The sequence below is a fragment of the Crassostrea angulata genome, chromosome 6, assembly GCF_025612915.1.
Source record: "Crassostrea angulata isolate pt1a10 chromosome 6, ASM2561291v2, whole genome shotgun sequence".
NCBI lineage: Eukaryota > Metazoa > Mollusca > Bivalvia > Ostreida > Ostreidae > Magallana > Magallana angulata.
Genome location: NC_069116.1, coordinates 23,555,804 through 23,583,104, shown reverse-complemented (window position 1 = coordinate 23,583,104; position 27,301 = coordinate 23,555,804). Strand labels below are relative to the sequence as shown.

At 32.4% G+C, this 27,301-nt stretch overlaps 1 protein-coding gene across 1 annotated transcript; it reads left to right on the top strand.

Annotated features, from left to right (window-relative positions):
• Positions 1 to 2,314: 2,314 nt before the first annotated feature.
• On the top strand, positions 2,315 to 27,274 carry LOC128188199 (multidrug and toxin extrusion protein 2-like). Its single transcript, XM_052859109.1, has 18 exons — positions 2,315 to 2,443; positions 2,585 to 2,686; positions 7,523 to 7,591; positions 7,972 to 8,020; positions 11,468 to 11,567; positions 11,661 to 11,703; positions 13,940 to 13,984; positions 15,916 to 16,013; positions 20,622 to 20,719; positions 21,016 to 21,129; positions 21,372 to 21,439; positions 21,552 to 21,660; positions 22,352 to 22,427; positions 22,837 to 22,906; positions 23,397 to 23,529; positions 23,797 to 23,891; positions 24,025 to 24,070; positions 24,176 to 27,274. Exons 1-18 carry the CDS (start codon positions 2,363 to 2,365, stop codon positions 24,397 to 24,399), a joined length of 1,620 nt encoding a protein of 539 aa, XP_052715069.1. The 5' UTR covers positions 2,315 to 2,362; the 3' UTR covers positions 24,400 to 27,274.
• Positions 27,275 to 27,301: the final 27 nt, after the last annotated feature.

The window sequence follows — 27,301 nt, the reverse complement described above, 5'->3', positions numbered from 1 at the left end:
TAGTCGCCCATGATGTATCGTGCAGCTCTTCGTTGTACCGCCTCTATCTTATTGATGTGGGTCTTGTTGGTATGATCCCATACTGTAGAGGCATATTCCACCTGAGGTCTCACTAGGGTCTTATAGCTGGTTGCCTTGACATATACATATACATAAAGACATAAACGGACCACCATAATAAGAATTCTAAATATATGTAACAGCTGGTAAAGATATTTAATGATAAACGTGAATAGCTTTAAGTTGAAATTACCGAGAAACTTCGTAACTGGATGTTTTAAGACATTTACATGTACTGCATTCATGAAATAATAACATTAAAAACACAATAATTATGACAAAATAAGGCTTACCTCAGAGAAGCTGGACCATAGGCATTATAAATATGAAAACAAAGTAAAAATGTGCCAGGACGTGTACAAGAAAAACAGGAGAAGTATTTGTTGCGTCCTTCCCCTCGGACTGCCGTGTCCAAACTGTGCACGGCCTGATTTTAATTTTAAAGGTCCAGTGAGTTGAGGCTCGTTACAGGTGAATCGTACAGGTAACATTACGAAAGAGGGGCTCACCACAGGTTAATTACAATTGTCATCAAATCAAAACAAGTAATGTGTGGCTTTTATGTGACAAGCTAAAATTATTATTTTTAAGTTGGAATTTACAAAAATACGAAAACCAATAATCGCTTAGTCAGAAAAACTCATCATATTTGTATATCTTAATGCAGTTTTCCTCAATAACCTTAAGATGTTATATTCACATGAGTTAAATTAGAGACTGTTATGACCTTGGGGCTGAGATCGTGTATCAAAATTGGTCAGATAGTGCAGACTATAACAGAAAATCATGACTACATGTTCATACTACTATCAGTTTATATCTTCAAATATAAGGGGGTTGATTTTTGTAGGACTTTTGATAAGCATTTTTTAACATTTTTGATTTAATGTGGGCTGTTACAGTTTTTTTTCTGATGGGAAAGTTTATGGGAAAGTCTCAAAAGATTTTACAGCAAGTGCATTTGTCAATATTCGGTATAATCTAATGACCCGAAAGAATATTTTAAACAGCAAATCAATTTCGGGCAAATCGGTCTTGGTTGATCATAGTTTTATGTAGTCTGTAAATAGAATGAAATCTATTTCAAAATCAACAACATATCATCAATGTCGTAAACTTTAAAAATAATATTGTTATAGTCACATACGTTCATTTCATGTAAAATGAAAACGATGCGTGTGTCGGTATTTATACTTATATGAATAGGTTTGGTTAACAAAACTAACAACCTGATAAACAAAACGTATACTGAAAATGAAATGTAATCAATATGGAGAGATATATTTTTCTTTTTTATGTACACAAGGGAGGTGGTTTAACATAAACCATATTTTCCATTCTTTTCCAGAGTTTAAAAATGAAATGTTGGGCCTAAAAATTATATCAAGAGAAAATCAGCTAAATCCGGGATCTAAATCGGTTGGAGTGGGGGTTATTCTCAAACGCCTATATAGTTTTCTTTGTAAAGAAAATGCAAAAGACGATAGTTAGACACCCTTTTTATTGCGTTTATGGTGTTGCAAGGCAGGATTTTTTAAATGATAAATTGTATATTGTATAAATTGTATATTGTAATCATCCAACATATATTTGCACCATCTTATTTACTTGTTTTTGATCTTTTGTAATCATACCATACAATAAACTACTGTATTTCAGTAAAGGGTGTAGCATCTCAGTTATTGACCAGGATTCAGGCAATTCATGATTAATGAACATCATGACATAGTGTGTCTGCTTTTAGTTTCAACAAATCCTGTGATGCCCTCAAATACAGTGAATAACTATATAATAACCGATGCTATGATATGTACACTATTTCAATATGGTCGTTTACACTCAACAACGAAATGTACAACATAAACGTTTATCAATAATTGGATAGTGTTTTGCGTTTTAGTTTTTGGCTGTGACGAATGCTTAAAAGGTTTAAACCTTTAAATTTATAATTCTAATCATATCGAAATTTGTACAACTAAGTACTCCTTTGTTACGTCGATGATTGTATTTCAATGTTCTTATTTTCCAATTAAAGTGTACTGAAATAATTGTGCACATCTGTTACATGTGTTATGTATAGCGAGAGTCTTAGGTACTTTCATAAATCGATATATCGCCGTGAATTGTTTTTAAAAATAACGCTAACATCAAAGAAACGTACCTACAGCAGCAGCACGCCTTACTGTCGGTTCTTCACTGTAGAACATTGTAAATGGGATAGACTTACATACACACCATCTGTTCTTTTAAACAGATATACTAGTATTTTAACTTCTTCTGTCATTTCGATTCATTTTATAAAATGTGGCGCCTGTGTAATGATGTTGATGTTGGGATGTACAGAGCAGAACTAATTGAATTACTCAAATTGGCATGGCCAATGGTAGGCATATAAACTATAATATGAACTGCAAACATTTTCTTTAAATATAAAGTATGAATAAAAACCCTTTATCGCAAAAAACCATTTTTTGCCAAGATATTTGCCTATCAGGTATTAATGGGTGTGTATTCATTTTTATAGAGTTTGCAATATCTTACCATCGTGCTCCAAAGCCTTGTCAGTCAAAGTTTCTGTGGACACATAGGAAAAGAAGAAGGGGACGGAGTAACATTGGCCATTACTGTAGGTTTATATTTCATTTTGCATTAAATGTTATCGAATTGATTTTAATTCACGAGAATTTCTTTGGCTTTTATTTTAAATCTAACTACGTTGTACTTTTGCTGTCATTGGTATATCCAGAATGTTTTATTATTTACTCTGCTTGATTTCATAAAAATTATCGAATTTACATCGATCATTTTATTCACTTAATCTTCAATGATTTGAACTAGGTGTATTTCTTTATTTTTTATTTATTGATACATCACCTCTAGTTCCGACTGAATAATCAGATTTTCAAATTTTAATGACTCTTATGCTTTACAGTTAGAGTTAATTTTTGAGGACAATGCTTGACACGTTCAGGTCAGATAGATAAATGTATAATATATAAGTAAAAAGAACTTGATTCAAAGGTCGGGACCCAACGCGCTTTTTTGGCTTTGCCAATGATCCTCCCCGGACACCATACTTACTCTATAATGTATCTCTGTGTAAAAAATTGAAAAAAGAAACACGAAAAACGTTAATTATAGCTTACGCTATATTGAACGGTTTTCATGTTTCCTTTTTTAAATTTTCATCTATAGTTTAATTTTGGTTGTAACGCCTCATTTGATTGGCTGATACAGATGGAGGGATATGTATTATATTGTATAACATACCTTGTATGGGGACACACCCCCTTGACAACATTTATCCGGAACTACTTTTTTTTACATGTAAACCCTAGATGTACACTTGCATGAATGTGTTTACCAAAGTGAATAAATAAAATATGATTAAATTTATCTCCTTTCATTCGCATAATAAACGTTTTAAATAAAATGTTGATAATTGATTTTCATTAATTTAAAAAAAAAATTGCTCAAATCTATCCAAATTAAAAAAAGTCTCAAAAATGGAACTGAAACAACTTCAGGCCAAAAAAATATTTTCTACGAAAAACACAAAACGGGGGGGGGGGGGGGGGGGGGGGTTGTATGTGAAGGATATATAAATGCACATGTATTTATAAAAATAAAATATAAAAAACCTATGTTGAAAAAAAACTATCAATAAGTTTTATACCATGGTGAAATAATCGCCTATATAATTTACCAAAAACACCAAATTTTAACCCAGAATGGGAATTGCACCAAAATCTCTCTTTCAGAGCGCTTTACTTTTAAGCTATCTAGGTTTATGATGGTAATTTGGTGTGGTTAATTTAATATACTGATTGATGCCTCGTTTCGTAGAATCATGTTGCGAGCAAACAGATCTCCATCCGATTGAGTCAGTCATCTGACTGTTAAAGAATGATTTCGGGACATATATACGAAAGCCGAGAAGGATCATTCGAGATTCGAGATTCGAAATACGAGATTCGAAATACGAGATTCGAGATTCGAAATTCGAGATTCAATATCTAAATTAACCAATCAAATCAAGGATCTGAAAATATGTATCCTAGCGACATCAAACTGTTCTAAATAAAAATCATACGTACATGCTCATATATACAAATAAATGCTATGTTCACTTCTCCCTACCTAACTAAATAATTATTTGTATTTACTTTTACACAGAATATCTAAGTAGACTAGTAATAATGCAGTGTGCTTCACGGATCTAAGTGATTTTGTTTGCCCTGGTGCATTTCCACCTGATGCGTTTGAACCCTAAGGTATTTCACCACCAGTAATAGTTTAAAACCCGGGTTTATTCACCCCTTTTGTGTAAAAATGCGGTTATGGTAGAGAACTTCATAAGCGTAGCTAATTTTTTCTGTAGGGGATCCTAGGCCAATTTTAAAAAATTTTACTATGTAAATTAATAAGCTCCAATTTTCCCGAGGAGGGGGTCCAGATCCCCTGACCCCCTCCTTTCTAGATCCCCGCATGAAGATTAGTACATGCATGCGCGGATCTAGAGGGGGGGGGGGGGGGGTCGGGGGGGTCCCGACCCCCCCCCCTGGAAAATGAAAATTTATTAAATTTACATAGTAAAATTATCGCGAAAATATGCCTCGGACCCCCCCCCCCCCCCCTGGCAAACACAATTATCCTTCGGACCCCCCCCCCCCCCCTGGAAAAATTTTCTGGATCCGCGCATGACATGTATCTAAATAATCTAAATATAAATAATCTGTCCTGTTTCACTAATAAATATAAGCATTACTTATCGTTTTTATGTATGCATACAGTGATACACTAGTACTATGATTATAAACAAATCATTGAGATATTATCACATCATACGGAATTATTGATAAATACAATTTTTTTTCCTTTTCCTCAGTAAACAACTTATTATGAGTCTTACTTTTGGAATTGTTTTCAATATAGAAGGATACCTACTCTCTACAATTAAAGGTAGGGATGATAGGGTGCCAATTTGTTCACATTGCCGATTTCTTGTGCAGAGAACAGTAAAATCTTTTATTTGATTGTGCATGAATATTTCAAAATTAATTGTTGTACATATATTTTGTTATAATTCATTCATTGATATATCAACAAGAAAGAATAAAATAAAAGCATATGTTTCACAGCCAAGTTAAGTTTCTCTGTAGTTTCCTACCCCCCCCCCCCCCCCCCACCGCACCAAAATTGACAATAATTACATATAAGTCATATAAATGTTTACTTTTTTTGTAAGTAAATCTCTAAAGATGTAAATAAGCACTGCAAACAAAGATGTGTGTATTTAATATACTACTACATTACACTTAGCCAGATAAAATGTAATCAGGATGAAGCTACAAGGGGTGAGTGGTGCAAATTTACCAATTTGTCGCCATACACACAGAACACCAAATAAAGAAACTGTGAGTGGTGTGTGGAATGCATAAAAGATTGCGGCAAATTATCTCAAATAATCAGTGCAAAACCCCACAAATAGGCTGTTATTCGTTACATATCCTGCAAAAACATTGATAAAAAATGTTATCGTCTCATAACATAGCCTCCACCTCCCTCCCCATAAAAAAATGAAACAATTGTCGTTGTGTGTGGTTCAAGATTTTTCTAAAGGACATACCCGATTAGAATTGAAAAAGAGTCGTACGTTTAAAACTAATTTTGTCAAAAATTTTAGATTCATTTGGTTATATTTTGGTCCATTTGGGTAAATATATGCACCAGCGCAGCTCTAATTTATATATAATCAGGCCATAAATTCAAAATATTTTAAAAAATTAATAGCTTTAAATCCAGTAGATAAAAAAAGGAAAGCAAGTCGAACTCGATGAGTGCTAATACCTGTGTTGAATGAATGGTACAGTAGGATATGCGCAAAAAAGTCCCGTCTACTCTTTCCTACCCTATAATTATTGGAATATTAAATCCGATTATAAGAGTCAAATTAAAAATCAAGTACGGATATGTACCTGTTTATCAAAAGTAAAACTACTCATAATTTATCTACAGTGCATCGTTATGGAGCTACACAGAAAGTTTTATATTAATTTGCCGAGCCAAATAAAAAAAACCCTGGAAAACGAAGAGAAAACAAAATGGGGACAGAATAACTGACAAATTAATTAGGACTATATAGCCCCCCCCCCCCCCTTGAAATGTATATACTGAAAACAGATTATTGGCGTACAACATCCGCACACAATTTAAAGAAAATTTCATGTTTTTTTTATTATTTTCGCTAGCTAATGTAAGACATCACAAATACCCCAAACCCCCTCACGGAAAAGGAAATGCTAGGTGATGTGAGAGAGAGAGAGAGAGAGAGAGAGAGAGAGAGAGAGAGAGAGAGAGTCGATGTAAATCACAGGTGCGCTAACACCGTTAAAATTAAAGCTTGCTAGTTGGTCTGCCCTACCCTAGCTACCTCCTCTCTTTTCTCGTTTTAGAGGCTTAATTATTGTCTATATATGCTTGTAACAAATCAAATCAATTTCAAATTCTAAATCAAAACTGAATTTGACACTACAAAACTCTGTCTGTCTGTCTGTCTGTCTGTCTCTCTCTCTCTCTCTCTCTCTCTCTCATATCGACAATGGCATTGCCATACCCTACAATACACTATTCTTATCTTGATTTTTGTCTTTGAGGTTGTAAATCATTATATCTTCTATGGTTTAAAACTTTATCATAACCTATATTTTGACATGTCGATTATTTCATTGAGTTTCGTTTCATAGCTAAAACATTTAGATTAAACAGATCTTTCTTCGCGAGCCGATTTTTACACAGTTGGGGCGAATACACTTCGGGTTAAAATTGTTCGGGGGGAAATACATACAGGGCAAACAAAATCACTTAGATTCGCAAAGCCAACAGTGTTATTTCTAATTTAATTGTTTATACTGTGTGGGGTTAATTCATCAATGTTAATTTAACCATTTTATAACCACTATATAAGAGCTATTAAGACATGTATTTGTAGGAAAGAGCATGTACGAATGATCTTTATTTAGAACAGTTTGATGTTGCTAGGATACAGGTTTCAGATCCATGATTTGATTGGTTAATTTAGATATTGAATCTCGAATTTCGAATCTCGAATCTCGTATTTCGAATCTCGTATTTCGAATCTCGAATCTCGAATGATCCTTCTCGGCTTTCGTACATATAACATACACTGTAAATATGAATCCTCTGTTATAAGTTACAATCGGAATTGCTCGACGGCTCAGAGGAAACAAATGAATTACACTCTTATATTATTATTATAATTTTTCAATTTGTATGTACACATCGTTGCAGGTATGAGACCACACCTTTCAAAAATGCCTTTATATATATATATATATATATATATATATATATATATATATATATATATATATATATATATATATATATATATATATATATATATATATATATTCATATCAAATCATATTTTTGCTGACAGATAGTGGTTGCTTTTGGCATTGCTGTGCTTATAGGACTGTCTTCGGCGGCTGATACTTTATTCTCACAGGTATTGACATTTTAGGATATATTTTAAAAACTTAAAATCAAAGGATGCTATCAATGGATACATTTCAGTTAATATGTTCCATAACATATTATATTTAGCTTGTACGATATTTGGGTGCAATTGATTTTTCAACATGTTAGCGCGGATATCGATTTGAATTAGCGTTTTTCTAAATGTACCTATTTTTGTACGTAGATCTATGGCATTCTGTGATGTACTTGATTAAGTGGAAACCGCTTTTCACCAAAAGCTAAATAGAACACACAGCTAAATTATTAAAGTTTTATTGTAGATCTATCGTATTCTATTCAAATAACTTGTTGAAATGTTTCTTTTATGAAGTCAATCTTGCCTCAGGCATCCACTGTTGTAAATTTCAGATTCAGGGAAGTGGAAACAGGGGAGAGTTAGGTGTTGCCCTGCAAAGAGGTACATCTTTACAAATTTCTTTTATTGAATAAAATAGTATATTTCATGATCTTCCTAAATCCGGTAATGTTTTCCCTATATCAATTTTAAGCTTACGTTTTAAGATCAATTCTATGATGATTAATCATCAACATACAACGGCAACGCAGTAATAGTCTTTTAAACACAACGTATAGTCACAAATTTTCTTTGTGTTTTTTTTTTTAAATAACTTAATAGAATTGTATGGCAATTTTGTAATTTGCTTATTACTAAACAGTTACAACAAATGAAATTTGAATGTGTAAACAACACTCTGTTACACAATGCAGCAGTAGGTATCATCGAGTTCAGCTTTAACATAAGATATGTGGGAACCAGTAACACATTAAATAGGGATTATAAGAAAGAAAAGAAGCCGATAGGCCTTAACGGTCACCTGAGTAGCATATAACCCATACGCAAAGTTAACGAGGCGTCTCATACAGTGTGTCCTAGAATTTCTGATACCATTTGAAATTCGTATAATTGAAAAAAATGGCCAAAACTTTTAAATTGTGACTCAAATAAACAATGAAATCATTTCATTTTTTCCCCAAAAACTGTTTAGGGATATAAAAAAAAATTTGCTTTTCTTTGAATTATGAAAACACAAAATTGCATCGTATTTCTTTGGTTGAAATTATTTTTTCTTCAAGATGAATTTAATCGGACAAAGGAGTAGGCATTTTGGTTGTAAAACTGTATAACCCAAAACCGATTCCAGATATAGTTGTTCAAATTGTTGAAAAAAGAATACCCTAGGGAAAAACAATCCAACATACAACATATTTTTTTTAAATATTGGGAAGATTTGGGGAAAATGGGATCCGTACAGTGGCTGTTGGGAGGAAATTTACTTATCAATTTTTGTCTTTTTATAAACAATGCTCAATTTGTCAAAAACTTATAAATGTTCGTGAAATTTGTAAAAATGAAATTTTAATTTACATCATATACATTCATGGAAATGCATTTTATATTTTGTTAAGTAAATTTAATAAAACGTTATTCAAGGAGTAAATGGTATCAGATATTATGGGATACCATCTACATGCGTTTAATTTTCATTCTGGTGTAGAAAAATTATAAATTTGTAAAATGTGTGAAATCTATCAAAAAGGACTATGAAACCTATAATTATAGCGAAAACCTGAAGATCATCAATAAGTGAATGACCTGATATTGAGAAGACTCTGATAGAAAATAATTTTCCCATATTTGTTAACTTTCAGGAAATGTTTTATGTGTATATGTTTTCATAGATAAACTAAAACAAAGATAGCTGGAATACATGTTTTATTTAAAACAACCTCCCATCCCCCATCCCCAGGGGCAGACAGAAACTCTCCCTGTGGGCATTTGAACCCAAAAAAAAAAATAAGCTTTTAAAGCCATCATGAGTTACTCACTTCTCCTATCCTCTGTTCCAGCTTTTGAATATTCAACCTTCATTGACAATTAATCACCATCTAGCATTAAACCAAAATCATTTTACATGTATCAGTCATTTTAGTTAGCCAATTGTTACTTTACTATTAACAAGCCTATTGTTTATTCAGAAAGTTCGAAAACTGTTTTTGTTTCAAAAAATAGAAATACTTGCATAACTCTTTTGATTATTCAACATTTTTATATTTACATTATATTCAATGATTAATCACTAAATATGAACAAGCAAAGGAAGATGACCCAGGGTCATGAATTTCACAATTTGGGAAAAAGCTTTATGGACATCATAATCATCTATTTAGTTTTTAACAAATATATACGAGAGTAGAGAAGAAGATTTTCCAAGACATAATACATTTTACTATATCGTCATTTTGGCCCCTCCCTAGAGCCTGAACTCCTGACCAAGGGGGGTCATGAATTTCACAATTTCGGTAGAGGGTTTCGTGGACATCATAACCGTGCGATCAGTTTTTTCCTCATATGTGTGGGAGTAAAGAAGATTTTTGAAATTTGGGGTTTTTTTTGTTTGTTTGTTTTTTTGTTGTTTTTTTTTTTTTTTTTTTTTTTTTTTTTTTTTTTTGCATATTTGGCCCTGCCAATGGTGCAGCGGGGGTTGTAGAGCCATGACTTTTACAATTTAGATTCCTCTTACCATATAGATGCTTCTTACCAAAAATGATATCAATTGGCCTTGTAATTTTTAAGACGAGGTTATTGATATAAAATTGTTAACACACTACGGACGAAGCACGACGACGGACGAAAACAGATAGCAATAGGTCACCTGAGTTTACTCAGGTGACCTTAAAAGCGTATTTGTCACTACTAATGTCATTAGCACATCGAAATGTATAATAGAATAAATAAATGGAAGAAGTAACAATAGATATTGTTAAAGAAAACCACATGTTAAGCAAGCATAAAAGAACTTGAGAAATTTTAGCATCTTTTTTTAAAAAGAATTTAAATCAATATTCAATTAATTAGAATGAAGAAAAGAAACTTTGGGATGTTCAAACGTTATTCACGCAAAGCTAAGGAAAACCTGTTTATAAATACAAAAACTACATGTTGATGTAACAGTTTTAAAGCTGTTTGCTACATGTTCATAAATTATTTTTTAACCGTACTTCATTCACAATACCGCATTTCTTCAAAATGTCTAGCTCAAATAAAGGGTTATCATTAAAACCATATATTCCGTATGTGTGTACAGCAAGCTAGCACACGTGCCGTGGAAAAAATAGCTCCTGTGAAAAATGATCATTAACTTACACAATACATGTCCTTTTCAATGGTACAAAAAATCTAAAATCTAAAGTAAGGATCTCGAAATGAAAAAATTTAGTCTATGAAAATAATTCTGAAGTATATATGGAACTACAACTGCTTTTAAAATTCATTTTGATTGGTCGATTACCGTTGTGGTTGTTAAGGCACACAGAAGGTTTGGCTTTGCTATGCCTAATTACTTAACAGCCCGAAAAATTTCTGTAGAGTGTCAATAACAAACCTATGAGTATTTGAGTATTTAGAATTGTGTAAATGAAAATGTAAAAAAAAAAAAAATACAATTCATCAACCTTTTTCATTCAAATAGCCTTCAATGAATCAAAAATCCCCAAAGAGCAGCAAACTTATTAAGATAACACTTGGTTAGAATACCAAGACCTGACCACAAAATGCACAGAATGCAGAAAATCCACCGGGGTTTCATTTCTGTCTAATAGTTTAGGAAGAAACCCTAATTGTTATGTGTTCCTGGACATCTACTTCACTGTATTAAGTCATGTATAATAAATTAATTACTTACATATTTTCATTTAACATTTTTTGAGTTAGGTTTTATTGTCAGATTTTAGTCACCGTATTAGTAAGAAGCTATTACATCATTTTACTGAATCGAAATTTATACGTTGTTCGAGCCATTATCAACTGTGATTTATAAATCGATTTTGAAATGAACTGTTTTAGGCATATTGATAATGCTCCTATGCTGTTTACCATGCTGTGCGATTATCTTAAATACGGACCTGATCTGTCGATTAGCTGGACAAGATGCAGATGTATCAAGGTAGGACAATTCAAACAAAGATATTTCATGTTCAGTATTATTTTTCAATATTCCACATTCTATAATTGTATATTAATCAATTTTTTTCTTTAGAATTGCCGGAGATTATGGGACTATATTGATGGCAGGTTTACCAGTAAGACAGTCTTTTTTTATCTCAAATATATTCAGTCTGCTATCGATTTAAATAGAACCTATATTTTTGGATGCTTAAAGTTTATAATTTAAACTAATTATGAAATATAGAGTTTTTACATTTTTTACAAACTAACTCTCATATAGACTAAATCTTTTTCTTTTTTTTTTCGTATTTTTTTCTGCTTCAACATAATTTTGGCTTAAGGCTCTGTTACACCAAGCTGCTTCCCCACGGCGTTGTAAAACTCATGTAATCGCCGTAAGATTGCAAGGATAATTCAGAAAAAATGTACAGTTTTATTTGAAAATTTTACAAGTGGAGATGTCCTGACGGAGACCGAGGCGTTCTTACAGAGCTACCACGGCGTGTAACTGCGTTTCACACGGAGTTCTACTTGGCGATTAACTGCGCTCTCGCTGAGTCTCCGCTGAGAGCTCATGACGTGCTAGGAGTTTTTACTACGTGTCCACGGCGTGCACAAGACATTCTTTACTTCTGGGTAGTTTAATATTAATTTGTACAATTGTATGGGAAACAAACAAGATTTACAATAAGTAAATAAATGATTAAAAATTGTTTTGATTTTATGAAAAGGTAAATTGTAATTGAAACGTAACGACTTCTAACCAATTTGTGAAGGACTAGGACAAAACTCTTAATAGTCGGGTCTTCAAAAAAGATCCGTTATTAGTTTTTAGAAAACATAGAAAAGATGTGAAAACATCAGAACCAAATGGCATGATTTCCATCTACGTCCATTTAAGGTCTTGGAATATTAGCAAATGCTACTTTTACATTGCCATCTACATCCAGTTTGATAATTATTACATCGCTTGCTATTGTACAACAGCCATTGTTCGAGTTTTCGTGGCCTTGATGACAACGCACTAGAAACACCGTGGGAGCGCGGTATAAACGAAGAAGAAACGTCACGAGAGGGCGATGAACGCAGCAACAGCTCTTTGGGGTCGCTGTGTGAACGCAGTCAAATGAAAAACAACTTGTTCAAACGCTGTGAATGCGCAGTGAGAGCGCGATAGAGACGCAGTGAGATCCCAAAGGACTCCGTGAGGACAATTGACTTATCACTGAGTCTACACTGCGATTAGCTGCGTTCCTTGAGCGCGCCGACGGAGCTCTCGTGGCGCTGTTGGAGATCCTACGGCGCTGTCACGGCGACCTCACTACGCTTCTACGGCGTGTTTATCAGAACGCAGAGCAACGGCGCGTACTTTGTGTATGTTCAAAGTGTGCGCCGTCGCATGCGTTCTAAAATGTTCTAGGCGATCCCACCGCGACGGACGAAGATGCTGTTGCGTTGTTACGGCGCTGTAGGAGACTCTTCTGCGTTAACCTTGGCGTTTTACGTTATTTAAGGACGCAGCGGGATCGCCGTGAGGACGCAGCTCCGGTGTGACAGAGGTTTTATATATCTCTTACTTTGTTAAGAAAACGGATATAATAATCTGATCAACACTTATTGAAAACTTAGATTTATAAATGTTTTAAAGTGCATTCTAAGAATTCTTATTTTAGCGACTTTTTTATACTGGAGAATGAGAGTTGCGACCTAAATCCTCGCGAATTGATGTATACGTTTATCAATTTTACAATTAAAATGATATCACAGAACTTTCGACCCCGCATGGGTAAATCTTGTTTTACATTTCTTTTATATAATAAATCTTTTTTGACCCCATAGGCAAATCTTGTTACACATTTCTTTATTATCGTAAATCCCTTGTAAAAGATCTATTTAATATCATTTTTACTACTCATGTTAAGAAAGATAAATCTAAATATCTGAAACTGATAATGTCGGTCATCAATAGGTAGACGTAAAGGTATAATGTTATATTCTTTTAGGGTACAAAACAATGAAAACAGAAGTTTATTTTATTATTTTTATTTTTTTGTATTTAAATTCATGGATATAGCAATTTAAATGGAGGGAAATTTGCCTAAAGAATGATTTTAATTCCTGAAGATACGGAACATTATTTACAGCATTTAAACGATTCTCTCAATACACTGATAGATGTCTACCACCTACATTTATTTCATAAAATATTCTTTGTCTTTCACACTGGAAAGGTGATTAAAAGGAAACAATTGGCGTGATACCTCCTATATAGAAAGGTTGATGCTTCACATTACGGGTATATTCAATATCGAAAAATAATTCGCTTAATGATAATCTATTTACGGGTACATATTGTATTTTCTTTTTCAGGGATACGGGCTGACACCACTCCTTTCTAAATTTATCCAAGTACAGGTCAATATAAAAAAAATTAAGACAATTTCAATTGAATACATGAACTAGTAATGATAAATATGAAATAATTGCTTTAGACCACAATCCATTATGTACTACAGTAATTGATGTTTTAAAGAGATTAATGAATATTCGGGGATGTATGGGGGTGGTTAGTATTTTGGGGGTTGTGGTGTTTGGTGTTAAACGACTAGGTATATGATGTAAAAACGTCAAAATACCTACTTTTTTTTACTTAAAGGTGCATGGTCAGTATTTTTGTTAAGTTTTATTTCTCTTTTTTATATAATGCTTTATTAAGGCATTTCTAATGATCAACCAAACTTTGAGTGTAAGATGTAGAGTTAAAAGCAAGATGCAGAGCTTACAGTTCTTTATTATGTAAACAAGGCCCGTGCCATGTTATTGATTACATTGGTTCAATATACCATAAAAAAGTTCTTTTTCAAGCTGATTTTTCTATCTGCTGATTAGTTTTGAACAAAAATAAACAGTTTCTAGCAATTGTCATTCATTTTAGGTCTAAACCTGGAAAATGTAATATGTATACAAAAATACATGTATGACCTGACCTTTGTTTACATTACAAAGAATTGTGAGCTTTGCACACACTTATAACTCGACGACCAAAGTTGAAATTTTGGTTGACTATCAGATATGCCTTACCGAAGCATTGTAAACATTAAAAACGGAAAAATAAATTATGACAAAAAATCGTGACCATGCCCCTTTAAGCCTCTATCACTCCCCTATGAAGCATAAGACATGGAATATTAAGATACAGATATCAGTATTGTTTAAAGTAATTAAAATTCTTTTCTAGGAAAGATGAATTTGCAGGCATGTAGCATCAGGTGTAATTTGGTTGTTTTTTTGTTTTTGTTTTTTTGGGGTTTTTTTTTTTGGTAAAGTGGGGGCCAAACATCAGAAATCTTGAAACGCAAATTTAAAAAAGAAATTGAAAATCTTTAAAAGCAATATTGGGGGCGTGGGCGAATGTGTAGTAACTTAAACTTCAATTGTTATGTTTATTGTTAACTTCACTACTGATTAAAAATGGGCTTTTTAAAATGAGAAGGGATAACTTCATGATTCAATTCTTTAAATGTAAATTTAAGGATGCCAATTAAGTTTGTTTTTGTTTTTGCGTAAAAACTATACTATTAGAATATGTTAAAAGTGGTCATTTTACGCACTCTAAAACATATTTTTAAAATACTACAATAGAAATAAATTCAACCGTCTGGTTGATAGTGGGGGTCACCTCGAAAAATCAAAACGCACCAAATTTTGCTATAAATTTTGCGTTTTTAAATATGGATTTGTACAATGAATTAATTCAAAAATCAGAAAAATGCCCCTTAGAATAACATAAGTATGTGTGTAAAATTTCTAAGGCGTACACGTTTAACTTTTTATTTCATATTATTTCTTAAAACGTACTAGTACTCGTAGAAGCTCCATTGTATCATAACGTCATTAAAGCACAAAGGCAACGCTTACCCAATGAACAACGTAAAAGAATTTTTCTTTGAGAAATCTAAATATTTTCATCAATACTTTGTTAATTGTGTTCAATTTCACAAGTGGTATCAAAACAATTTTTTAACCGGTATGAATACATTATATTTTACAATATTGCGCAAAATCATGCGCAATAAAAACAGAAGTCGCCACCTTAAGAAAATGCAATTCATGGTCGCTGTTTATTTTTTGTTGAAAATATGAATCTACAAATTTTACAACTCATTTTGCATACCCGAAAGTCAATCTCTGTCTAATATAAATCATAAGCTTAAAAATAAAAAAATGCAGCCCCCCCCCCCCCGATGCAACGTGCCTGATTTTTCTCTTTGATGAAAAAAACAACATAAACTTATTGGTTTAACATAAAATATATGCCAATCTTTTCAACATTGTATATATTTCAGTCAGTTTTGCTTCCAAGTGTTATAATTGGAATTATTACAAATATAGAAAACGTGGCTCTTAATGCATTATTTATCTACGCTTTGGATCTTGGCATCAGGTAAGTAATTACACCTGTCAGTTATTAGATATTCAGGTTTTTCATCAAGTTCAATTGCGCTCCTATACGCAATCTTTACAGTACAAGTAAAATAGGCAACCGAAATTTGAGTGTCATTTGTTGAGTTACAAGCAAGTTACAGAGCTTGAAATTCTTCGCTATGTAAACAAAGCGTATTTTTCCTTCAGAGTCAATTTTAAACATTTGAATCAACATAAGGATTCCATGTTTACTTTTTCTCATTTTTAGGTTGACATATCAATTCTAATATATTTCCTTAAAGGAATAATTTCTCTGTCCGCGTGTTTGGCCGTTTTATTCCTTGATCTAGAGACAAGAAGCACAGCGTAGTAATCAAAATGAACAGTAACCTTCACTATTTAAAATCAGTTAAAAGGGTTATATTTGCTTTAAAAAATTGTGTTGTTGGGACTTTTTTAAAATTTTAAACCATGTAGTTAACTCTTATATAAAAACATAAAAAAGAGATAAATTTATGACGCGACAATATCACGTATGCATATACGTATATTATGTTATAAACGTTATTTTTTTCATTGTTAAAAAAATTATCAAACTTAAATAAGTTCATATACATGTATATGTGGGTTATAGCCTCTTTCGATAACCTAGTTACTTCCCCTATTTGACTCTCCAATATTGGAGGTACTTACTTCCGGTAGGTAAAGTTGCTGGCGCCATTCAGTGTACGTGTATACAAAAAACAGAATATGGAGTCTTTTGATAAAATGACAAAAAAAACAACTGATTGAATTTTTAAAAAAGTGTCGGCAACCAACTTTTGGAAATAAACCGGAACTTGTACGAAGAGCTAGGGGAGCGAAGGAATTGGGATTGGATCTGAACAACGATAGGCCTAGCGACAATTTGGTAGTATCGCTAAAGGATAGAATAATCACGCCGCTCGGTGAAAACTTACCGGTTCCATCGCATCTAACAGAAGGTTGGGTAACGGACTGTGAGCATTTCCCTGACCTAACGGAAAACGAAGTTTACAACTATCTTGTGTTAAGTAAACGTACCTTTGATTCAAACCAACAGTCTGCAAGGCGTCAATTAAAAGCCAGAATTTTTTATGATGAAGGTCACGTTCAGAATATCGAACTTAATCTAGTCTCGCAAGACTCTTCACATTGCATTGTAAAATGTAACTGTTTACCATCAATTCCTACCAAAGATAAAAACAAGAAACCAGCATACAGAACCTGGGTGTGCTTGTCAAAAGTCACTGGTAGAGTCCACACAGCGGAATGCAATTGTGTTGCAGGGTAAGTAAAACTAATAAAAGTAAAATTTCGAGTTTTCTGAGGAGTGTGCATAAACCATGACTGCATGGTATATCCTATAAAAGTATCTCATGCTTTATTTATATTTGTTGATTCAGTAAAACATTTAATTAATATGTAAACGGTGTGACCGTTGGACCGAGCGCAGATTTAACACTTTTGTACAATAAAATCTATTTAAAACGCACACAGTAGGATCCGCCTGCATGGTTACCTACTCAAATCATTCGTCAAAGTTAAACTAAACGTCGCGTGCTCAGTCTACATTATGACGTCATATTTCAGACGTAAAACGTTCAAGTTTTGTCTTCGGAAATAGCCGAAGAGAGTCATGTGATTCCGATTTTTGTTTTATTTCTTCTTTCATTGTTCATCAATTAAATTCATATGAATGCCGCTGTAATCAAATTAAATAGTTTATTAAGTATCTAAAAGATCAGTTCCTTGACGATAATGTTTTTATTTTCCATCTGATAATTTGATAAGACATACATAGAACAAGTCGTGCTTCTTGATTGAAGCACTACTGAAACTTATCTGGTTTCCGTTTTAATTTCTTTTAATTCAAATTACCTTCTATCGAAACACTGGAACTTGTTTAATCGAGTTTAGGGGCAATAAACATCGATAAGTACCAGTCAATCAATGATCGAGCTAACTTTTTAAAAACAAAATGGCTGCCAAAATGGCGGCGCCCAGGGCTGGAAGAAATTTTTTTTGGCCTTAGTACCCCTGATTCAACTTTCATTTTTCACTGATTTTCTTATATATACGTGTTACCATTAATCCTCGCTTCGCGAGGCGGGCTTCGCCCGCCTCTCGCTGCGCTCGGTATAAATTAGTGTTTACAAGCATTTTTTTTTAATTTGACATGACACTGAGCATATAATAACAAAAACTTTCATTATATTTTTCATAAAGGATAAAATTTACTATACTCTGTCCCGAGATTTTGCTTCCACCACTTTTTGCTTGATATTTCAATAATAGTAAATACCTTTGTGCTCAAACTGCGTTCATCCACTAATATGAAAAATGTCCATATTATCTGTTTTGAAACGCCCCCTCTACCGCTTCAGGTTTCAATACACATCCCAAAATTGAAAGTCTACGGAGATTTTGCATTGCATCAGCCATTAATAAGCCCGGTTGATAATGTTAAAAAATTGCGCGATGTATTCCGAGTGTATTCCGAATGGAGAAAAGATGTAAACATTTCCCATTATAAATCTCCGTAAGGAATCTGTTTTCGTTCCTGTGAATTTTTCTGAGTGGAAAGGGATAATTGTTCAATGAAGATATCTTGGAGATATTCCCTTTTAACAATTTCAACTGTATTTCTTTCACAAGTATGTGTAATTTTATTAAAAATCATCAAAAAGCGATGGAAGCAATAACTTGGGACAGACTATATGCAATTGTGCACATGTAAATCATATTTTAATTATGTATCAAAATTTCTCTTCATAAAGAGAATTATTTTATTTACTTTTAGAGAAGGGGGAGATTGCAACCATATTGCAGCATTGCTATACGGAATAGTGGATATTACAGATAAAAAGCACACTGGCAGGTGGATTAAACCACGCAGTAGAAATCTTTCCCCCCAAAAGGCTCAAGATATGAATTTTAAGAAAGTAAAGACAGAAAACACACCAGTGCTCAAGCTTCTTACAGTGTCAGTGATAAAAGTGCAGACCTAACCTTACCATCTGTTCAAGAATTTAAAGAACAATTGGAAAAAATTAATCCAATGGCTGGGTGGCTTAAAAACTTCTCAAAAATACAAACTGCACCAGTTTTTGAAAGAGCAATACCTGAACTTCATCAAATATCTTTTTGTTACAAAGACAATGTTGATTTGTTTTCAGAAAATTGTCAACAACATTTTATGCAATATTTTGAGTCTCTTTATATTTCTGCAGAAGAGTGTGAAATCATAAATGAAATGACAATAGGTCAAAGCATCAACCCAAAATGGAAAGAAGCAAGACATGGACGCCTAACTGCCTCAGACTTTGGTAAAATTGTTCGTAGAAAATCAGAAACATTACCAGATAATTTATTAAAATATATTCTTGGATACTGTCCAACCTTCACTAATACAGCGGTTGAATGGGGAAGAGAGCACGAGAAAGTTGCTATAGACAGCTATCTACTGAAGGCGAGGGAGTTGCACCCACCCCTCACATATCAGGAGACTGGATTAGTTGTTAGGGAAGCACTCCACCACCTAGGTGCAAGCCCTGATGGACTAGTGTACTGTCCGAATTGCAACCCTTACCATGGTGTAATTGAAGTGAAGTGTCCGTACAGCTTTAAAGATGTGCATCCAAGAGAAGCAGCCTTAAGTGACAATTTTTTCTGTTATTTAGATGAAAATAAGAAGTTACGACTAAAGAAAAACCATGCATATTATTACCAGGTCCAAGGGGAAATGGCAATTACACAAAGAAAGTGGTGTCACTTTATTGTATGGACAAATAAAGGTCTAGAATTTGAAACAATTTGCTATGATGAAGAACTTTGGGAAAATGTTATGTTACCAAAATTGAATACTTTTTTTTGCTCTGCAGTGTTACAATGTACCTGAACTTTTTTCAGACAGAGTTAAACGGTGTCTTAAATTGTAAACACTGGGCCATGGCATATTGTATTCAAAATTACATTTTCTGGTCATAGATTGTTCTACGTGCAAATACGGTATAGCTTATTCTCATTGCGTTAAGATTGGCTTGCTGAAAAATATCTGAAACGGGATTTTTTAGAACAACGTTTTCGTAGTAGTAGTAGTAGTAGAAGTAGCAATACAAAAGAACACAAGATAATAGCTTTATCGGATTAATATTAAGGTAGCCAGCCGTTATGTTATATGTTTTAATTCTTTGAATACAAAAGGGTTGGTCTTTTTTCGTTGGAACAATGCGTTTATACATTTATGATGAATATTCTTTGATGAATGTTTTAAATATTAACTGGTGAAAATAACAAGGAAGTGTATTTGTTATTAATTTAATTTACCTTTTATAACTTTTTAATGCCATTTATCGGACAAAAGTTTTATAAATTACATTATTTTATAATGACAACTTTGGTCATCTATATAAAGCCTTTAAAACCTGTTTCAATGAAAACAATAACAATTTTTTATACCAAGAAGGTGAGTAAAAAGGTATAATTTCACCACCATGAATACTATAAATAGAGAAAATAGTGCGAATAACAGATACACATTCAATAATATTGCCGAAAAACATGATAAAAAAATTTTCGTCGACATATAAGAATTCTTCTTTTTCAGAGGATCTGCTTTCGCTCTTGTCTTAAGCCTATGGAGTTCGGTCATTCTGCATGTATTGTTTATAGCTTGCACGGGCTACAAGAAAGACACTTGGAAAGGTCAAGTATTATTTCATAATACAAGGACGCATCAACAATAGTCAATTAAGGATTTTAAAATTTTAAAAGTATTTCTCCTTCGGATTTATTATCAGGCTTGTGAATTATTTACCTGTGCGTTTTTGGCAGGAAAGAAGACAAGGTATAAAAATACTAGTCTTGTCAACGTTATCTATGTTCAACCTCCTTCTTCTTCTGTTGGATTCGATCCTTGCTTTTATGACATATGACATAAATGGATCACAAAATAAATGATACATAAACGTATTCAAAATTGATTTATTTGTTTTATAAAGGCTGGAGCAAAATGTGTTTAAACGAATGGAGTACTTTTCAAAAACTAGCTATTCCAGGAATATTCATGGTGTGTCTGGAAATCTGGACCGCCGAAATAACTACATTTTGCACTGGTATGTTTGTTGTTCCATTGTAAATATGCCTTTTCAGTATAAATGATTTCAAAAACCAAAGATAGTACTATACAGAAGCGTGTGAAAAAGATATATATTTTTTATCTTTTTCAGATAATTTTGTAATAGTGGAATTTAAAACTTTAAATTATAAAAAACTCTTTTGAATTTTTAAATTCTGACTGTACATTCACCAATGTACTTTGTTAGGTTCTCATAATAATACATGTACTCTTTTCTAGGACTAACAAGTAAAACAGAACTCGCTGCATATGCTAGCTTGATTATTGTTGGATTGATGATTACAGGTGTATGTACGCAAAATAATGCATAAAAAGTCACACAAATCCTCGAATCGATCTAAATTCTTTATTGTGTTTTGTTTGGCATAGGTTTCTTTTTTTCATTTCTTTTGAAGACAGGTCGTTTTCGGCATGGGTATTGCAGCGAGCATGCGCGTAGGTATTCATTTGGGAGCTGGAAATGCAGAACAAGCCCATGTATCTGCTAGGGTTACAATCTGTTTTGGATGTAAGTATTTACACGGCAAAGTAATGCATGTGAAAGATATTTTGTTTATCGGATACCGTTATTCAGGAGTAAAAAGTTGCTTATTTTGCAGGGCTTTTTTAAAATTGATTTTTCTAATTTTTTGCTGAAAATGTTTATAATATTTGTCGATAAAAGGGAAAAAAGGGAAATACGATGTTAAAACTCAAAAGATTGATATTCCAATAAAGTTTTCTATTTCACCTACTTATTGTTAATGGTCACTATTTCTGACTAACATTTCTATAAATTAAGTGTTTAATACAAATGAATCTTCTTTTTGTTATTTCAAGAAGTCATGATCTTCAATTTATTGAAAATGAAAAGTGAAAGTATGCATACCAAAAAGGCCCTTTATTGTATATATAAGTTCCTGCAACTTGTACATACTAGTATTTCCTAGCAGACGAGTATTGTCTTGTCGAATATTTCTTATGAACGCGCTATAACCACTAGTTGACAACACAAATTCCCCTGTAGCCCAACACCCTTGATATCTGCCATCATCAAATTTAATATTCACAAGACATATTGAATGTATAATAAAACAAATGAATTAGCTCTTAGATACTTAAAAAGCCAAATATATCAAGACGTTTTGTGGTGGTGATCGTTAGTATCATGCTTATTGTAATTTGATTCTTTAATCGTTGAAACTTAATTTGTTTTACAGCTTGTTTTGCTGTCGCCATTGCTGTTCTTCTAATCTCTCTTAAAGATGCAGTACCTCATTTTTTCTCAAATGACGAGTGAGTATTTTAATATTTTAATACACACATGTTTTCTAAAACATTGTGTGATGTACGATTGGAGCATTTCTTTAATTTCTTTATACTCTGTAAAACGTGGTTCAATCTATTAATAATGTGGCCATTACAATCAATATTAGATACCATTTAAGCGATCTATACTTAAGCTGGAGCAAACTATCTCTCCTTTTGATTTTCTTTTGGTACAATTGTCTGTAAACAGATTTAGAATACCAGAATTATTTGTCAAGTTATGTTTGTGAAAGAATGTAATGTAATATACCATTTACTAAGCATGTATATGAAAAGCTATGGATCAAACACTGTAAAAGCATTACTAGTATATAGTCACCATTTACGGTCAAGTTTGAATTTAAACAATCTTTTTTTTCTTCTAAATGTTATTCAGAGCTGTTGTAACCCTGGCATCCTCCATCACACCTCTGCTGGCCATTTTTAAGTTTTTCGAAATATATCAGGTATATTAATTTTACGTTTCATTATATATATATATATATATATATATATATATATATATATATATATATATATAAAGCACAAGGAAATTCACTTTTTATTGGAGCTCCACCGCCGCCCCGACCGAGGCTTGAACTCACGACCTCTGGAACCCATTCTCCTAGCAGTGAGAGTTAGTTCAAGCCTCAGTCGGGGCGGCGGTGGAGCTCCAATAAAAAGTGAATTTCCTTGTGCTTTATATATATCTATATCATTCACTATGGGCAGGTATATGTCAATTTGAGAGTTATTGCAATGTTTGTGCTTATTTTATATATATATATATATATATATATATATATATATATATATATATATATATATATATATATATATATATATATATATATATATATATATATATATATATAAAACCTGGTTTTAAATACATTTTCTATTTTTAAGTATTACAGTGTAAATTTTATATATTGCTTTCCTATTTTAATATCCAAGTCGATGTGCGCGGGAATACTACGTGGAATTGGTTTTCAGGCTTTTGGGGCTGTCGTGAATTTTATTGCCAATTTTCTCATAGCGTTGCCAGTTGCCTTATCCTTGATGTTTGCATCCTCTTTAAGTGTTGCAGGTAAATATAGTTTAGTTTTCTTATTTTACCCTTATTTGCGAGTTACATTTAAATTAAATCTCTTTTTCAGGCAAAAGATCATGTTTCCTTTATTCAATTAAGTTTAGAAGTATAAGTGTATATATATTTTATATTGTTTATTTATATTTACATCTGTAACAATAAAAATTTTACTTTTAAAAAACTCTGGAAACTATAGGCAGTATAAGCAAGCTTCGTTGATCAGCTATTCAGTCAGGGCTAACTTTGTTTCCCAATAAATGATAGGTGCGTGGTGGGGTACTATCATTGGCGCTATAGTACTTTGTGTGGCCTACAGTATCAGAATCTTCACTGTTGACTGGAAACTAGAGTCTATAAAGGTAAATCTGTAGTCAACTTGTCATGAATTAAATATAATTGTATTCATGGGAAAAAATGAAAAATATTTTGATATATTGACTATTCTGTCTGTATTTCAACACAAAGATTATCTTTTATTTATCAACATTACAGGCTAGGAAAAGAGCTGGTGTAGAAATAGAAGACATTACATGCATAGGTATGAATTATCAAATTTTTCATAAATCTCTTCAATTTTTGTTTTAAATGATCAAACGCATTTTCAAAGCTATTTCAGTGGGAATTGAAATTATCTTTCTGGCAGTCAATGATGAAGCAGAAAATATACACATGGGCGATAGAAACCGAGAGATAAAAGATTACAGATCATTTGATACGTCTGCCCAAAGTGGAGAAGTCTCGTCAAACACACCAACGAGTTCAGCGACAAACAACCTAGAGGTTTATAGTCAAGTGGCCATACTAGTCATTGTTAGCTTGATATTTGCAGGGGGTTTATCTATTCGATTAACAGTGAAACCAAATTAATTGAAGAATACAAACACTTCTCTTATTTTAGGTGTATTTATTAACATTTAGTTGGTAACAGAGTTGAAATAATGTTCAATAAGAATACAATAATAGATTATGGACTTTTTCTAATTTGTGATTGGTTGAAAAGAATGGTGTAAAAATTTACTTTAATTTGATTTGTTAAAATGTCGCTCGACGCAAGGGATATAATATTCTGATAATGTAATTTACGTACAAATTAAAGTTTTCCAAGATTTTCAGTCTTCAAAACAAAGAAAACGAAAAAATAATGAAATTTTTATTTATGAAATTAACGCTTAATATATTTCAGTAAAACTAGTTAAAACAATATTCTATTATTATCTATTGAAATTTTTTTTATGCAAATTATTGAGTTGGATATGACTTAATGGTATTGATGTTAATAGTGAATACATGGTAAGAAGTACAAAGAAAGTTTTAAAAAATTAGAGTCCACGTTGCAACACATACACCATTGAATTAAGACCTTATTACGGGCCACCAGAAGGCTGTCCGCTATTTGATATACAGTTAGATTTTGTAACTGCGTTTCTGCAGGATTTTATTTAATAAAGAATTAATATTATGCTTATTTATATGAATTAAAGGTAAATTTGCATGTAAAAATATGTTTTATGCCTTTAAAAAATATTACATATTTTTGTTTTACACGAAAATGTTAAGTGGGTCCTAGACTGTCGTGTGAGGCCCCATTTTACCGAGACTATAATCTATTCGGAAAATTTCGGAGTTTTTCATTATATCATGATCGGTATACGGGACATTCTAAAGACCTGAAATACTAAAGACCTGAATGACATGAAATTTAATATAAATGATATATTTGAATTTCTTTGTTTTGCGTCAATTAAAATGACTTTGTGTGTGTATTTATTATATTTCCATGTGAAATATGGTATTTACGCAAAAATATGACAGACCTGACAATTTGAGCTGACCTGATGTAATTTGAATACTTTTGAGAACCTCATGCAATTAAATTAGCATAAACTGAAGTGTAGATAAGATTTATAATTCAATACAGAAAAAAAAAAGTCATCCGGCTTATTTTTTATTTATTTAATTGTGCAGTTTCTACCGGATAAGCATATGATCTTACATGATTCAATACAATGCAACAAAATATATAAATGTTTGAAATACTATTTCCAAGAGAATAACGATCATGAGTTGAACTCTGAATAATGTACAAATCAATGTGTTCTCCATTACATCATACTATTGCAATAGTCATACAATTACCGTTAGAAATGCTTAGAGTAGCGAACTCGATTCTTAATAATAATAGTAAACTGTTAAACTTCAAAACGTGTTGCTGAAAAATATATCAAAATTTACCATTAAGATTAATAGTACAACCAACTTGTTATTTTCTTCTTTGTGGTGTGTTTTTATGTAAACATCTTATGATGATTTATTTAAGGTGGAGCATTTTCTTTTGCTCAGTATTCACTGCAGTATGGGATATTCATCATAATATTACTCTGGTGAAAACCTGATAGTTTTATTCAATAACGATCAATTAAAACAAAGTCGTCTGTACTACAAAATCAAATGATCTCATCTTAAAAGAAAGACGCGTTCATTTATACAAACATAGCTAAAATTAAATCGATAAACTACTGTAAAATTATACTAGTTTTAATGCATTGTTTACTTTGGTGAATCAAGAATGATAAGTGGGGAACATTTTTTTACGGGTGCTGAGTTTTCACGGTAATTTCTCAGAAATGCAAAGGCAGAAAAATCTTAATACACGTATTCTAACATTCCTTTATATCAAGCTTTATATTTATGAAAGAAATCCATGGGTTAAGAATTGTTTCTTATGACCTTTAAGTAAGTGTTTATATACGGGCGATAACTCTTACAATTAGATGTAGGCATCGTTAGTAAGTGCATGACATTGTATTTATATACCATGAAAACGTTTCTCTTTGTTTTCATTATTATCTACATATACAACGATCGCTTACTGCTGATCGAAATTAACTTCCTTGTAATGTCATGTTGTAAATTTTAAATTTACCGGGTGGCAGTAAATACAAAATTTACAACATGACATATCCCGGGTGGCAGTAAGTACAAAATTTACAACAGGACAACTTTGTCCTGTTGTAAATTTTGTATTTATTGCCACCCGGTAAATTCAAAATTTAGAAGATGACAGTAGCAATTTAAGACGTAGAACGTATACATATCGAAGCGGAAGAAAGTAAAGAAGACCTTTGGTTTGCACATGATGTGGACCTCGTACTAGTATATCTTAACAATGTCAAAATATTGGAAAGAAATCGGGATCCCCATTAAAAGAGCTAGGAATTCATTCTCAAAATAAGAATCCCATTTAAATTAACACAGAGCAAGACTTCTCTCTAACATTGAAAGGCATACAGAAAATTATGTCCATAATTAAAAAAAAAGGTACAAATAAAAACATAAGATTCACAGTCAGAAAAACAGTACACGGCACACTACTAAAAAAAACTTGAAAGATAAAACCGTGAGTCTAAATTAAGGACTGATTGTTGGTATTGACCTTTAGGGAAAGTAGATCATTACACAATTTAGTTAGGAAAGATTTACAGTTCTTCTGACGTAGTACTTTTTAAGTATTTTACCGTCTAAAAAGTGTCAGTCGCTATTTAAACACTAAGCATGTAATATTCATTTGCAAGACAGTGAATTTGCAATGTAGTCGGAAAAGCAATGTTATGTCGAATATTCGCCGTCCGTTATTAGCTTCTTCTCACGACAATTTAGCTAATGATACCCCCTTTTCAATCAATTCTAAACAAAGTAAGAAAACGACGAAATAAAACAGTCTGATTTCTATATGCATTTTATCTGTATGGTGATACTTTCAAATCTTTAA

Excerpts from the sequence above, each read along its gene's own strand:
- LOC128188199 (XM_052859109.1), top strand. The coding sequence starts at position 2,363 with ATGTGGCGCCTGTGTAATGATGTTGATGTTGGGATGTACAGAGCAGAA. Across the intron at positions 2,444-2,584 it reads TCAAATTGGCATGGCCAATG|AGTTTGCAATATCTTACCAT; the intron begins GTAGGCATATAA and ends TCATTTTTATAG. Across the intron at positions 8,021-11,467 it reads AGGTGTTGCCCTGCAAAGAG|GCATATTGATAATGCTCCTA; the intron begins GTACATCTTTAC and ends GAACTGTTTTAG.